Genomic DNA, 14,399 nt, shown 5'->3' with positions numbered 1-14,399 from the left:
GAGCAGTGACACCTCCACAAAAGAGCCACAGACACGTGGCTGAACAAATCACAAAGTGCAGCAAACCAGAAAAGATGCAAACTATTTACTGCCCAACAATGCCTGGCCAGGGTGAGCTGATTTTGTGTAGAAAAGGGAGCAAAGATTACAGCTGGCTGGAAAATAGGTGGGTTTGTTTTGATGGAAACTTTATGGATTGCTCAGGTGTGGAAATGACTTCACTGCAATTACATAGCTACATAAAAAGTCTAAATAATCACCAGAAAAGAATTCACATTCCTCATTTTATTAGATGAAACTGTCAGTTTTGTTTCAATTATTCAGTGATACAGTTGGAGCCCTCTGGCCACAGTGATAAGATCAGGCTACAAATAAATAAGAGAACGGTGAACGGAAAGAATTGGAATCACAGTTCCATCAGTGTTTTTCAGGATACATTTCAGGGTATTTCCTGTACATTCCAGCACATTTCACAGTATGAATTTCGAGCAGAACATCCACCCATTTCAGTGCATAATTTAAGCTCTGAAAAACAGACACATCTGTGCAGCAGGAGGTGCTGCACCAGTCCCTGCAGCACAGACACTGTCACTGTCACACAGCAGCTTTCAGGCTTTTCTTTGGCTAACAGCACTTTGTTAACTATTTATTGATAGAATTAATTTAATTAACTGATTAAATAAATTATTTGTCTAATTAATACTGGTAACCCCAACTGTCAAGGCCAAAAGAATGCTGAACCCTTTCGTGCTGTCATAGGTAGGCAAGAAGTGCAAGATGAAGCAGAGTCAACATCCATGCCTGCCTTCCCCAGGATTCCCAAAAAACTGAGCAGGGAAGTGGAAATTGCTTGCACTGGCAGTGAAGGAACAAACCTCTGAGCCCTCTGAACTGGAAGAAACTGAAGGGCTTCACATCTTTTGCAATCAAGTTCTCAGAAGAGCAAAGGAGAAGCATAAAGCGATTCAGTGGCAAAAGAGACGAGCTGACAACAGGGATTTAATTCCTTATTTAAAGCTGCAATCCCTTATTCTGACACCCTGTTGCACAACACGCCCTGAGCCACACCATGAGTCAGGGAGGGGAAAAAAATCATCACTAAAATGATGGGAAGGAAAGTTTTCAGCACCTCTTCAGTCACAACAACATGGAAGTTCTGGAGTACCTGGAAATAGAGCCAGAAATCAGTGCAGCCATGACCCTGGCTCAGAGTACCTTGGATGCTGGTGACAGCATCCCCTGGGAAGCAGCCTGGGAGAATCCCCTGGGAGAATCCCCTGGGAAGCAGCAGTGCCCAGCAGCAGTGCAAGAACCTCCCAGTGTGGCTGTACCAGTGACAGGAACCCTTTCACCACGCCACAAACCCTCCCTGTGAGCTTCTGGCAGAGTCCTCACCTGAGGAAGATCCATTGAGCATAAAAAAAGGAGTTTGTCAGAAGCACACAGGATGAGTCACCTTCTAGTGGTGAGTGACTGCTGATTATAGCTTAGATTTTTAGTGATTACCCATTTCAGAGGCTTAAAGTGCTGAAAAAAAAATTAATGTCAGATTAATGGCTGCACATCAGACCACGGAGAGCAGAAATCAGGGATATTTGTTGGGTTTGGCCAGGTTCCTATCACACAACCAGCACTTTTCCTATCTGTATGTAAACCACAATATAAAAAAACCCCAAATTCCAGCTGTAGCTCAATACACAAGACACAACTGCATCTTCAGCCCCTGTCCCAGAGTCCACCTGCAGCTGCTCTTCCCAGATGTCTCTCAGAGCTCGTGGGAGCTGGCGTGGGGCTCTGGAAGTGTCTCAATGTCACAGTTCTTGATCAGCTGAAAGAGGAACTCCACCTGTTTCTCATAATTCTCAATGGAGATTCTCTCATTCAACCCATGGATCCTGGAAGAAAAAGGACATTTTTCAGTCCAGGGGGAATTTCTGACCCCATTGCACAAACCCAGCACCCTGCTTGGCTGTTGACTTCATAAAGCAGTGCACAACAGAAAACCACAGCAATATAGACCAAAAACTGTACTGTAACCAACCCAAATGTACTGATTCAAAGGCTCAGAGCCCAACAGCTAAGCCTGGAAAAAATCTAAAAATCTAATCTTGAAAAAATCCTAATGGGCCATTTCTTGGCCATTCCTGTAGAGCCAGAACACTCAACTCCTGCATCATCTGCACCTCAATAAAATGAGAAATCTAAATAAGCAAACAATCCCTTGCCTGATGATGTTGTTATCACATAATTTCAGGAAATTTCAAATCAATTCAGAGTGGCAAGCGTCCAAATACGTGGATAAATCTGCAGGACAAGGCCAACTACCAGAACAACACCTCTCACACTGCTGCAGCACGCTCAGATCCACTCAGCACCACAGAATCAAACATCTGAATGGGTCCTGCCTGCATTTGAAGGAACAAAGAGCCAGGGCTGACAGTGTCCCAGGGTAATTTCCATCCCCAGCACCCAAATCTGCAGGAAATGGGTGGCCTGACAGCGTGGGAGGCCAAGGTACACAAGGCTGGGTTTCCTTCTGCTCATGGATCTCCTCTTTCCCTGGGCCCACCCCAAGAGCTGCCCACGTGCAGAGCTCAGTACCTGGGGAGATCATCCTGTTTCAGGAGCAGAGGGTTGAACCTGTAAATGGCTTTGGTGACGTTGGTGAAGTGCCTGCTGTCCGTGTTTCCGATGCACGTGCCTGGAAAACAAACCTCAGGGTTGTTCTGCAGGAGAGGAACAACTGAACTTCAAAAAGTGAACCACCTTTCCCCAGGAGAGAGGAAAAGCAAATGATAACAGTCCTGCACTGCCTGCACCAAAAGCATCACTGGAAACATTGACTGGTACATGCTGGAGAACATTCTCTCCTTCAGGAGCAGGAACTCAACCTAAGAACAGCCTTGACACTCTGCCTCCCCAAAAATTTAAGCTTCAAAATTCAATCCAACAACTGCAGAGCTAGGAAGGAGTTGCAAGAAAGGGAAGGGGCTGAGATCATAAGGAATAATACAGAAAAGCAGGAATGGCTTTGCATATGAAAACAATAAAAGAAGAACTAAAGCAAGAAGACCTCCTCCTCTCCCTCACAATTCCTTTCTTCCCTGAAGAGATTCCTTTGTATGTGCAGAGAGCCCAATTCAAGGCTCATTGTTTCTGTCAGCTTCCTGTTTGCTTTTTTACTTCCACTACTAAAAAACAACATTAAAATTTTTAAAGGATAAAGAGGGAACGGAATAAAAAGAGGAAAAACCAGCTGTTTCCAGCAGTTAACAGCTGGGGTGGAGGAGTACACAGCAAATGGAAACAAGGCAGTGCTGGGGGAGGGAAAAGCAGAAGAGGAAACAATAATCATCATGTGCCTGCTGTCACCTGGGACTACACTGTCAACATCTGGGAAAGTGTCCAGGATGGTTCTTTGAAAAATATGGACTGCAAATGTCTGCTCATCCCAAGGACTGATGGGCAGGGGGTCAAAGGCCTCCACCACATCGATCTTCACTCTGTCATCAGCAATGGTGCTCCTGACTGCCTCCAGCACCTGTGGGTGAAACACAGAGACAACAGCAGCACAAGAAATGAGAAAGCAGCCCTCAGGGACATCAGCAGATGTTCAGCTTTCCAGAAAACATCTGTCTGTGAACTGTCAGTTGTGGCTGCAAATACAGGCTGAAAGTGTGTGTCAGTCCCTCTTCTGGGTGCATGGCTGACACTTCAGCTGAATTTTTTAATCAGATGCACATCACTGTCTCAAGGTACTCCTGAACTGCTTCAGCCCCGGAAAGCAGGAGCTCAGCCTGCTGCTCCTGGAAATTATGGCATCCAAATAATCCAGAAAAAGCTTCCAGAGAAAGAAACTTCCAGCAAAGGCTTGGGGAGGGGAGAGGTTTTGTACTGACAACATTTCACAGCTGCCCTGGGCTGGACAGGCCTGTCAGGCCTCCTGAGGTGTGCAAGATTCCCAAACTCTCCCAGGTGACAAACCCATTCCATATCCCAAAAGCTGAGGAGATCTGACACAAAAGCTGAGGAGATCTGACACAAAAGCTAAGGAGATCTGACACAAAAGCTGAGGAGATCTGACACAAAAGCTGAGGAGAACTGACACAAAAGCTGAGGAGATCTGACACAAAAGCTAAGGAGATCTGACACAAAAGCTAAGGAGATCTGACACAAAAGCTGAGGAGATCTGACACAAAAGCTGAGGAGATCTGAGGGTACCTCAGCAGCTGTCTCAGCTGAGTGGATCCTGAAGTTCACCGTGGCTCTCGCAGAGGAAGGGATGACATTCACCTGGAAAAAAGGAAGGGCCAAAGTTTAAAAGGAAGTGAAAACCAGAATAAAATGCCAGCTGCAAACTCAGAACGGCTCCAAAAACTGCAGGCCTCAGGTGCTCCACTGCTTCCACCAAGTGTGATGTCTCTTTCTGTGTTAAAACACTGTAAATCCTATCTAAAATGCAGATAAATACACAAAGAAATATTCATCAAATCAAGAGAAATGAAGTTAGCTGTTACTTCTATAGAAGTTTATCTTGAGCTAAGCCCTCTACCTTCAGAAAATGTATACTGAGAAATTCTGAAACTCTGGATTTTTTTACATGATATTTTTACCTCATGTCACATTACATCACATTATTTAGGTAAATATAAGTCACTTAACAACTGATTTTTATTGAACACATAACTCTTCTTATCTACAGACTGAATATTACAACTTTGTTAAACAAAAACGTGTAATGTTTAGGAAAAAAGCCAAGGAACCAGGGTGCTGCTTCCCTCCTGGCCACTCCGTGTCACTGTTCAGCCACTGCATCTTTTCCTGCCCAGTGATGCTTTTCAGTCACAGACTTTTTCAGGGACACACCAAACGCAGCCTGTTTGTTTTCCAGGGCTCCAGCATTTTTGGACAGCTCCACCTCTTTATCAGGGCAGGATCTGGCTGTTATCTCTCAGTCCAAGGTGCACATTTAACACACTTCAAGCAAACCCCAGACCTGCGCTGCAAATGTCTGGGTCAGGGAAGTGTTTGTGACTGTGACAGTTTCAAATATTGCCTTTGATACTTTGTAGGATTATGCAGAAACCACATTTTCTTGTCTATGCTGAAATATTAACAATTTTAACAGTCATGGACAGAGATCAGATACTTCTGAAAGGAAGTGATTTTCAACTGTAGCCAAATCCAAGCCACATCTGAGGTAAGAATGAGACTGTGGCACCACACAGGGCCCCACACTGATCTTAGAACTGGATATACATAGGTGGAAATTAAATGTGCTAATTGTCTCATCATAACTACATGGAGAAAAACCCAAATGAAAGTACCTTGATTCCTGCATTAAACAGGGTGACTGCAGTGGTCGTTCGGATCAAGGCATTGGTGGAAGGTTTCCAGGCAAGCACTCTACAAAAATAGAAACAAACAAACACAATTTTTCAAATAAGTTGAATATTGCTAAAAAACAAGTACCATAAGTCCAGAGGCAATAAGCTGAATGATGGCTTATTTAATTAACAAAGTGGTTATTAACAGGAAACCACTGAATTATGTAAACTACAAAATAACTGATTTCCTGGGAAGATTAGAAATGGCTTCATCTTTTAACGGTGAGAGGCTGGGGATGTTTATCAAGGATCTCTTATCTTACCTGCTGACAATAGGTGAGAACAGCCACAAATTGCTCATGATGACGTTGAGAGGAAACTTGAACTAAGGGGAAGAAACAAAACCACGAATCAGAAAGTTTTAATTTGTCAAGAGCGCAGTGGAGTCACTTGAATATGGACAAAACAATTCCAGGAGGAACAATAATCTGGGAGAAAAATCAGCTTTTTTTATCCTTTCTACACAGCTCTAAACTCTTCATCTGGTTGCTCTTATAGAAATTTGGGAATGAAATCCTGCCTCTGTCCTCACCTCTGCTGCGAGGTGCTCCATAGTCATGAGCTCTGGGCCGTAGCCAAACAGGTTGCGCAAGGGATTCTGCTCCAGCCTACAAAACAAATTGTTAATGTTTTCAACACTGAAAAGGTTAAAAAACAACTCTCTGGCTGTTATTGCTCCAGAAGGATGTCAGGAATCTGATTTGTGAAATGTATCGCTGTTATTGGAGATGCAATCACACTCTGCTCTCCTGGTAAGTAAATGTGCAAGCACAGCTCCACGGACTTCTGGGCATTCCAGTCACGTGCAAAGATTTCCTTTGAGAAACAGCTGAAAAAAATCCCAAAGCCTGGCTCCTATAAATGCATGGAAATCCAGAAAAATAGCACACAAACCCCACCATGTCTGGACATGCTCAGTTTTTCTAAAATATGTATTTCTTAGCCACTTTGGTATCTACACAGAGATGTAAAGAGAAGATTTCTGCAGTCACATTATGACTCTATTCCATGTTTATTGGCTTGGAGAATTCCCAGCTGAGGGAGCAGGGATGTGCAGGAACAAATTCCAGAGAAATCCTTCCACCCAAACAAAGGAATCTCTCTTGCTACAGAGTAAATTAGGGCAGACAGCACTTGTCTTGCTTTTAAAGAATTGGCTGACACTTGGAACAGCTGAGGTGCAAAGACTCTGCAGACACCTGGCAGTTGTTCCTTGACTGGGAGTTTCATTTCTGCCCTTCAAAGTGAGCCACAAACTGCAATTTCAAATACAGAACGGCAGTTTGAAAAAGACTCTAAACACAAATATTTAAAAAGTCACATATCAGTGATTCAGGAGGTTTTTTGACTGTTTTTGACATCGGGTGACAGGGAAATTCTCACCTGGCCATGGCTGCTGCCAGAATGCCAATACTTGTCTCCTTAGGAGGAAAGGATGAATGCCCTGGCTCTTTTTCCACAGTGAAGTTCAGTGTCATTGAACCTTTTTCTGTGACAGCAATCCTGGACAATGATAAATGAATCAATTAATTAACAAATAAATGACTAACGTAATTCCAAACACACACGCACAGACTGCAGATAAAAATAACTACTCTGCATAGTTTTAGTATGATAAAAACCACTCAAGCAGCAACAACAAATCATTAACACAGTGTTTAGATCCCTGCAGGACTGAAGTCTGGGCTGCTTCTGCAGCGAGCAGAGCTCCAGAGCACAGAATTAAAATGCCCAGTGGAAGGTTGTGCCTCTGTCAGCATGACCGTGATGGACAGCAGGCAGAGGCTGAAGGTCCCTGCCTTGCACTTTGTGCCACTGCTGCAGCTCCAGCAGCACCAACGCTGCCACACGTCTTGAAAACATTCTGTAGGGACATCAACAGTGTCATTTATCACTAATTAATGACTGAAAATGAATCACATTCTGGTGGTCACTCTTACATAGCCACTGGCTTCTTCACCCCTGCAATGATGCCATCCAGCACCGCGCTCCCCTCATCCAGCAGGAAGGAGAGTTTCACTCCTCTGGCTTCCAGCAGAGCTGCAATTTTCCTTGCTCCCTTCAGCCCAGACACCTGTGCAATCCAGGCAGAGGAACTGATCAGATCCAGCCAGAACATTGGGAGGAAAACTGGAAAGCACCTTGCTGTTGGCTACAGCACAAAGAGTGCATGAAATCCCCTGGGGAACAGCTGCAGAGCAACCATAAAAGATTCTTCCAGGAAAATTAACTGGAGATCGTTAATGGCCTGACAGCAGATGAATTTATAGCCATGATGAGGAGTGCTCTCACTGATGAGTCGCTGACTGCTGCTTTCATTTTGATATCTCAGAGCTATAAACTCCACAGATTAGCAATTGCAGACCTATTTATTTCAACTATTAATAATTCTTTGTCTTTATATTTTGACAGTGCCTAACCAAACCCACCTCCCCTGTCTCCCTGTACCACTGGAACATACTGGCCAGCTCTTCCTGAACATTTAATACAACCATGTGAATCTCAACCCAGCTTTTCCTGTCTCCAAAATGGGATTCCTGCTGCACCTTCCTTGCAGAAAAGAATTTGAAGCGACACCTTCCAATGTTCTTTTCCCTTTGCTCATCACACCAAACCCTCTGTGAAGATCACTCCAAGCCAAACAATCAATACATAACTGTGACCTGGGGCCTGACAAAATATCTCCCCACAGAACCAAGAAAAACAGGAAAGACCTTCCAGCTAAACAATGTTTCAAAATTAAGTCTTGTTACCTAGAGGAACAATGCAAACAGGTTGTTGTTGTTTCAAGGAAAGGAAAGAAAATACCTCCTCGTCGTGGCCAATGCCAACATAGAAGGAGCGGCGGGGTCTGTAATTCCTCCTCAGCAGGAATTCCAGAGCTTGCAGAATGCCCTGCAGGAAAAGCAGAACGTGCTGAACCATCCCTGTGTGGTAATCAGGAGAATAAATGCAACAGAATGCAGTGTGATGGAAGAGAGAACTGTGATGCTTTCACAGCCCTTGTGCTGTTCACAGCTAAGCTTTGATTCCTACAGCTCCCACTGAGGATATTGCTCCTTGGAAAAGCCACTGCAGTGGTTTTGATCAATAATGCTCTGACAGGTGTCAGGGTAGGGACATGAAATACAGAGCAGCTGGTTCAGGGCCAAACTGCACAGGGAGCCCCCCAGAGCCAGAATTATCCAAGAATTCACCGTTCCCTCACAGTGCCACACACCCAGACTGGTTCTCTCCGGAGCTACCAAATCCAGGCTGCATGTTCTGTACAAGTGCCAAGATGACAGAAGCAGAACAAGAAACTTAATCTGAAGGATGAGAAATCAAATCTACCATTTGCTGTGGCAATATATATATATATTAAAAACAATACATTTGCTCTATTGTTCCATCTCTCTTTTTCGATTTAAATTACTTAATTTTTCACCTATCACCTCTATATTGTCAGCACCCATTTTTTGCCATGTTCACTGAAATTGCTGATTTTTTTTTTTTGGCCATTTGTGGAATTACTTGTGCAGTTCACAGAAGAATGAAGCCCCAACCTAAACTTTTAAGTTTCAAGGCTTTGAAACTGATGATTAAACATCCTGAAACTTTCTGGGAGTGTGTCCTGTGTGACACTAAACATCTGTTCAAATTTAAATGCAGGGCTGCTATGGAAGTCACCATCAAAGTCACAAAGGGACACTTTCCTTATTAATTTTTCCATCAACCTTTTCCCCATGAGAAATCTTTCCCAATCTTTTCTGAATCCACTCCTCCCAAATGTGTTTAGTACAACAGCTCTTTGTTCTGCCACAGGCTGCATAAAAGATGCAGGGTTGTTTGTCTATCTTATTAAATAAACACATTTAATTTGAAACCCCACCCTTTTCAAAGGGCCAGTTTTGGCTTGGAGTGACACGTGGGAAAAAGGAAAAGGTCTATCCCTGGTTTCAAACACAGCATTTGACAGAGAATTATGGAATGGTTTGGGTTGGAAGGGATCTTGTAGCTCATCCAGTGCCACAGGCAGGGAAACTTCCACTATCCCAGGCTGCTCCAACCTGGCCTTGGACACTCCCAGGGACGGGGCAGCCACAAATTCTACCTGTGCCATAAAACTTTAAACTGGCATTTAACCAAATTCATCTGCATCTGTGAATATGATTCTCCTGCTTCTTCATGAGTTCTAACCCTCTTTTCTTCAGTAAGGGTGGTCACTCCACTCCATCGTTAGGAAAAGTCGGGAGAAAACTGCAGGACTTGGAATTGATCCAAACTAAGAATTTATCCCTACCAGAAAGAGGGGCAAGAGAGAGACAACAGTGAATGCCAAGAGGATGGGCTGCTCCCCTCTGCCTTTCCCAGGCTGTATCTCTGTGGAAGGACATTACCAAGCACACGTACGATGGCAGAGTTTTTGTTATCCAGCGTTCCTCGTCCATAGATGAAACCTTCGTGCTCTGCAGCTGAGAAAGGAGGGAAATCCCAGCCCTGAGGGGGAGCAGGCACCACATCCATGTGTGCCAGCAGCATATAGGGCAGCAGGCCAGGGGCAGAGCCCTGAACTGTAAACAGGTGGCTGTATTTCCCAACAATTTCATGTTGGATGAACTTTGAAGAAAATACAGCCGGGAAGACTGTTGAGGAAAAAAAAAAATAATTAAAGACACATGTAAAAGAAAAAATTAACAATAATGACCAATTTTAGCATTATTCCATGGAGTTGTCAGCTAGGTAGCAGCAGGGGGGAGCTGTAAATAAGACTGGCCACAGTAGAGAATAGAAATTCTCACACTTCTACCAATCCATCTCACTTGGGACTTGAAACTCTCCTAAACAAAACCAGAATTCTTGTCCAGCAGTGCTGCAGCTCTTTTGCAGGGAGCAATGATGGAACTGCCAAAAAACCAGGTTGAAGCAGCAGCAGTCATCCTCTTTTAATTTTTGTATGGCATTTAACAATCTCAAGGACCAAAAACCATCATTACAAAAAGTCTTTTGAGCCTTTTGGGGCCATTGATACCCCCAAACCACTGCTGCAGAGGGGACACACATGTGACATTTCTGACATGCCTTTCTTCAGGAAAAATATAAAAATCTCTTCCCTTATATTCAGGAATGATACATGCTCTCTTCAATTTGTTTATGAAAATGAATATAGAGCAGCAGAGATTGCCAAGACTGAAAGTTCAGTACCTTTCTGGATATAACTCCCAAATTCTGCCATGGCAGTTGTATTCAAATCCTCTGGAGACCAGGACACAGTTGGGATTTTAATGGCCCCTTCAAAGAAACACAGGACAGAAATCACTCAGCACCAAAATCAAACAAAGCTCGAACTGCACTTCAAAAGTGGAAGTACATTTATGTTCCTGAGTGTTTTTCCAGGCTTTAAACATTATTTCACAGCACAGCACGAGCTGCCACGATCAAAAAGAGACTGATGTGCTTCAGCTGGGCCGTGCACATGCAGCCACCAGCATTTCCTAACAGCTCAGCCAAGGTATCTCTCCAGACAATTTGACTCCGCTTTTCATGCTGAAGTGTTGAATGATATCCTTAGAAATGCTACTGTCCAGGAGCAGCTGCAATTTGCTTGGGTGATCTGATTCCCCAGAGCCACAGGCTCCTCTGGCAGCTGAACAGGCAGCTGGCTTGGCAGTCCAAGGCTCTTTCTCAAGAGTTAAGCAGGTTGTGATGGTTATTACACCTCCATACTGCTTTATAATTTAACCTATATAAACAGACAGGGCTTTTGTTGGCCCTTTTGGTGTGCCCTGTCATTTAAACAGGCTCTCCCACATCCAGTCCCTGTCCTGCAGAACATGGGAGTAACTCAGCCCCAGCTGCCTTTCCAAACATCAGCTGCCAGGAGAGGTAATGGATTCTTTTGAGGTCGTGTGATTCATGAATTAACACAAAAATCTATTGTGAGCCTTCATTTTCCCATTAAAAAAAAAGAATGCAAACATGATCTGCTAGGCAATAAATCCGACAAACCAGCAAGGTATGAGGTTTACACGCTGGGTTTTATCACTTGGTGCCAGATTGTGGTTTCCTGCACAGTGCCAGCCCTACTGAGAGCTAAACCCCTCAAATCTTCTACGTCAGGCAGCACAAACAGCCCAGGACTGGTCACAGCAGTGGTGAGCAAGAACAAGAAAGGGAGAAAATCCCAACAGTGACTTATCCAGTGGACAAAGGCATGTCTGGAAACGCCTTCACGGGTGTCTGGCAAAATTCTGTGTGTACAAGCAGGAAATGGTGGAGAAAATCAACACAGGGCAAGAGCTGGCTCAGGAGAAGCACAGGATCATTGAGGTTGGAAAATCCCTGTGGGATCATCGAGTCCCAGCTGTGCCTGATCCCCGCCCTGAGCACTCAGTGCCACCTCCAGGGATGGGGGCTCCAAACCCCCCTGGGCAGCCCCTTCCAGCCCTTTCCATGAGGAAATTCCTGCTGGTGTCCACCCTGAGCCTCCCCAGCACAGCCCGAGGCCGTTCCCTCTCCTCCTGTCCCTGTTCCCTGGGATAAGATCCCAAATCCCCCCGGCTGTCCCCTCCTGGCAGGGAGTTGTGCAGAGCCAGAAATTCCCCCTGAGCCTCCTTTTCTCCAGGCTGAGCCCCTTCCCAGCTCCCTCAGGACTCTCCAAACCCTTCCCAGCTCCCTCAGGACTCTCCAAACCCTTCCCAGCTCCCTCAGGACTCTCCATTCCCTTCCCTGGACTCGCTCCAGCCCTTCCTGAACTGCATTCCCCAGAACTGGACCCGGCGCTCAAGGCGTGGCCTCAGCAGTGCCCAGCACAGATTTTCAATCACTTCCTTAGTCCTGCTGGGAGCCAACACCCGGTTCCTTGCAGGGAAAGCACCCGGGGGAGCGGCCGCCTCCACACCCGCCCCCCGTGCCCTGGGTCCCCCCTCAGGAGGGGCCAGTCCCGGGGCGAGGGGGGCTCACAGCGCTGGGCCCCCTCACCTCGCAGCGCCTCCTTGAGCTCCCGCCGCTCGCCGGCGCTGAGGGCGGCGGTGCCGGCGCTCCGTGCCCAGAGCCGCGGGACCCCGGCCGGGGCTCGCAGGACGAAGGCGCGGAGCAGAACGGCGGCCGCCAGCGCCAGCACCACCGCGCCCAGCGCCAGCAGCGCCGCCGCCACCGCCCGCCGCCCGCCCGCCATCACTGAAAGCAGCACGCCCGCAGCTGACGGGCGTGGCCCGGAGCCAATCGCCACCCGCTCCGTCAGCATGGTGACCAATGGGATTGGAGCAGGGGCGGGTTTAACCCGCTCCTCTCGCGGGTGCTGCTGGGAGCTGTAGTTTGCAGCTGATGTGGCGGCGGCCGGGGGAGGCGCGGAGTTCGGGAATGGTTTGCGTTGGAAAGGATCTTAAATCCCATCCCATTCCACCCCTGCCGTGTCAGGGACACCTTCCCCTCTCCCAGGCTGCTCCAAGCCCGTTCCAGCCTGGCCTTGGACACTTCCAGGGGAGGGGCAGCCACAGCTTCTCTGGGCGCCCTGTGCCAGGGCCTGCCCACCCTCACAGGGAGGAATTTCTTCCCAATATCTCGGGGTGCTGCTCCCAAAAGGATGGGCATAAAAGGAGTTTCTGTGGGGAAAAACCACCCCAGGCTCATTGGGGCCACAAGTGAGGCAGAAGGATGCCAGGACTGGCCAAGGGACAGCCCAGGGAGTTTCTGTGTTGTGCAGCCCCGCTCCTTACAGACTTTAAATCCACCTGCTTTTCAAAATATGTCACTTCTTTCCTTGATTCCACCAGCTAGCACGATGGAACAGTTCTTATTCCCTTCTTTGCAGCTGTTCTGAACGGAGTGTGAAGATTTATCCCAGCTTCCCATGGCATAAACTGTCCCAGAGTGCCAAAGACCAGATGGGAACAGCCATGGTAATCCTGCCCCTGAGTCAGCAGAAGATGACAATGATTGTTCACACATTCTTTATTATCAAAAAAAAAGAAAAAAGAACAAAACTGACATTAAATTAAATAAATTACAACCATTTCTGAGCTGGTTATAGATCATGCATTTACCAAGTAAGGCTTCAGAGCCAAAACACATCGACCTCACCGTTACTTAAGAGCAATAAAGGGAATATTTTACTGGAAGTGAAAATATTTCACCAGCGTGACTTTGAGCTCCCCTAATTCTGTCCGCGGGCACTTGAGAATTATGACTTTGGCCACATTGTGCCTCCAGTAGTGGCATTTACCTGCTGCTGTTACATTTATTGCCAGAACTGACCCAGAATTTGGCTACAGAAATGGGATTTCCTTCTGCCAGGGTCCTGATTTGCAGGAGAGCCACTGCTGCTCTTTCTGAGCCATTTCTCGTGGCATCCCATCCCATTTCTAGTGGGGAGTTCGGGAAATACAATCTGGTTTATGCCTCTGCTCTGAGGATTCCTGCATTTGGCCTGTCAGACCCCAGGCTGGGAAATCAACCTCCTGTAATGAATCCTGAATGTAGAGCTGGGAACTGGAACTTCTTTCTTTTGGTGTGATGCCACCTCAGAGACCCAAAAATATTGATCAGGACAGTTTCGTGTTGCTCTGCACCAATTTCTTGGCTGCCTTTCTTTCAAAATTAGCACTTTTTAAAAGGAGCACTCAGGCAGTACAAAAGGCCATGAGGAATCACCCTCAAAGATAATTTAGGAGACTTAATCTCTTGCTTTCACCTTGTAAAACAAGCTCTATGTGGAGATTTCTGGAGAAACCACTGTTGTCTAAGATTAAAACAAGTAATAACCATCAGCTGGTGGGGTTTTCTGCCCTCCTTTGGTTTCATTACTCTCCTGCACCACATAATCAGAAACTGAGGTAGAGAAATGGTGACTTGGTTGTTGAGATTTTATATAAAACCAAACTGGCAGGCTGCTGCTGTTGTTTCCTTTAGTGACTGCCTAGCAAGGATGGTTCAGGAAGCTTTATCTTCCTTAAAAATGAGACATCTGGGAGCTGCAGGAAAGCCCCACATTCTCTTCCCAGGAAGCCTTCAGCAATCAGCTCAATAACGTCT

The 14,399-nt window shown here is 46.1% G+C and overlaps 1 protein-coding gene across 3 annotated transcripts; it reads right to left on the bottom strand.

Annotated features, from left to right (window-relative positions):
• Positions 1-270: 270 nt before the first annotated feature.
• PM20D1 (peptidase M20 domain containing 1) lies at positions 271-12,543 on the bottom strand. 3 transcript variants are annotated; one of them, XM_053997969.1, is made up of 14 exons: positions 12,348-12,543; positions 10,572-10,658; positions 9,780-10,012; positions 8,196-8,282; positions 7,328-7,461; positions 6,771-6,890; positions 5,920-5,995; positions 5,651-5,712; positions 5,328-5,406; positions 4,222-4,293; positions 3,373-3,541; positions 2,602-2,701; positions 1,740-1,895; positions 271-1,527 (listed from the first exon to the last, which is right to left on the bottom strand). In XM_053997969.1, exons 1-13 carry the CDS (start codon positions 12,541-12,543, stop codon positions 1,766-1,768), a joined length of 1,545 nt encoding a protein of 514 aa, XP_053853944.1. In that variant the 3' UTR covers positions 271-1,527; positions 1,740-1,765. The 3 variants fall into 3 exon arrangements, with proteins under 3 accessions (XP_053853944.1, XP_053853945.1, XP_053853943.1); XM_053997970.1 differs by having other exon boundaries at positions 271-1,165; XM_053997968.1 differs by having other exon boundaries at positions 271-1,895.
• Positions 12,544-14,399: the final 1,856 nt, after the last annotated feature.

The sequence above is a fragment of the Vidua macroura genome, chromosome 24 (assembly GCF_024509145.1).
Source record: "Vidua macroura isolate BioBank_ID:100142 chromosome 24, ASM2450914v1, whole genome shotgun sequence".
Lineage (NCBI taxonomy): Eukaryota > Metazoa > Chordata > Aves > Passeriformes > Viduidae > Vidua > Vidua macroura.
The sequence above is the reverse complement of the archived record's forward strand: the minus strand, read 5'-3'. Positions and strand labels throughout refer to the sequence as shown.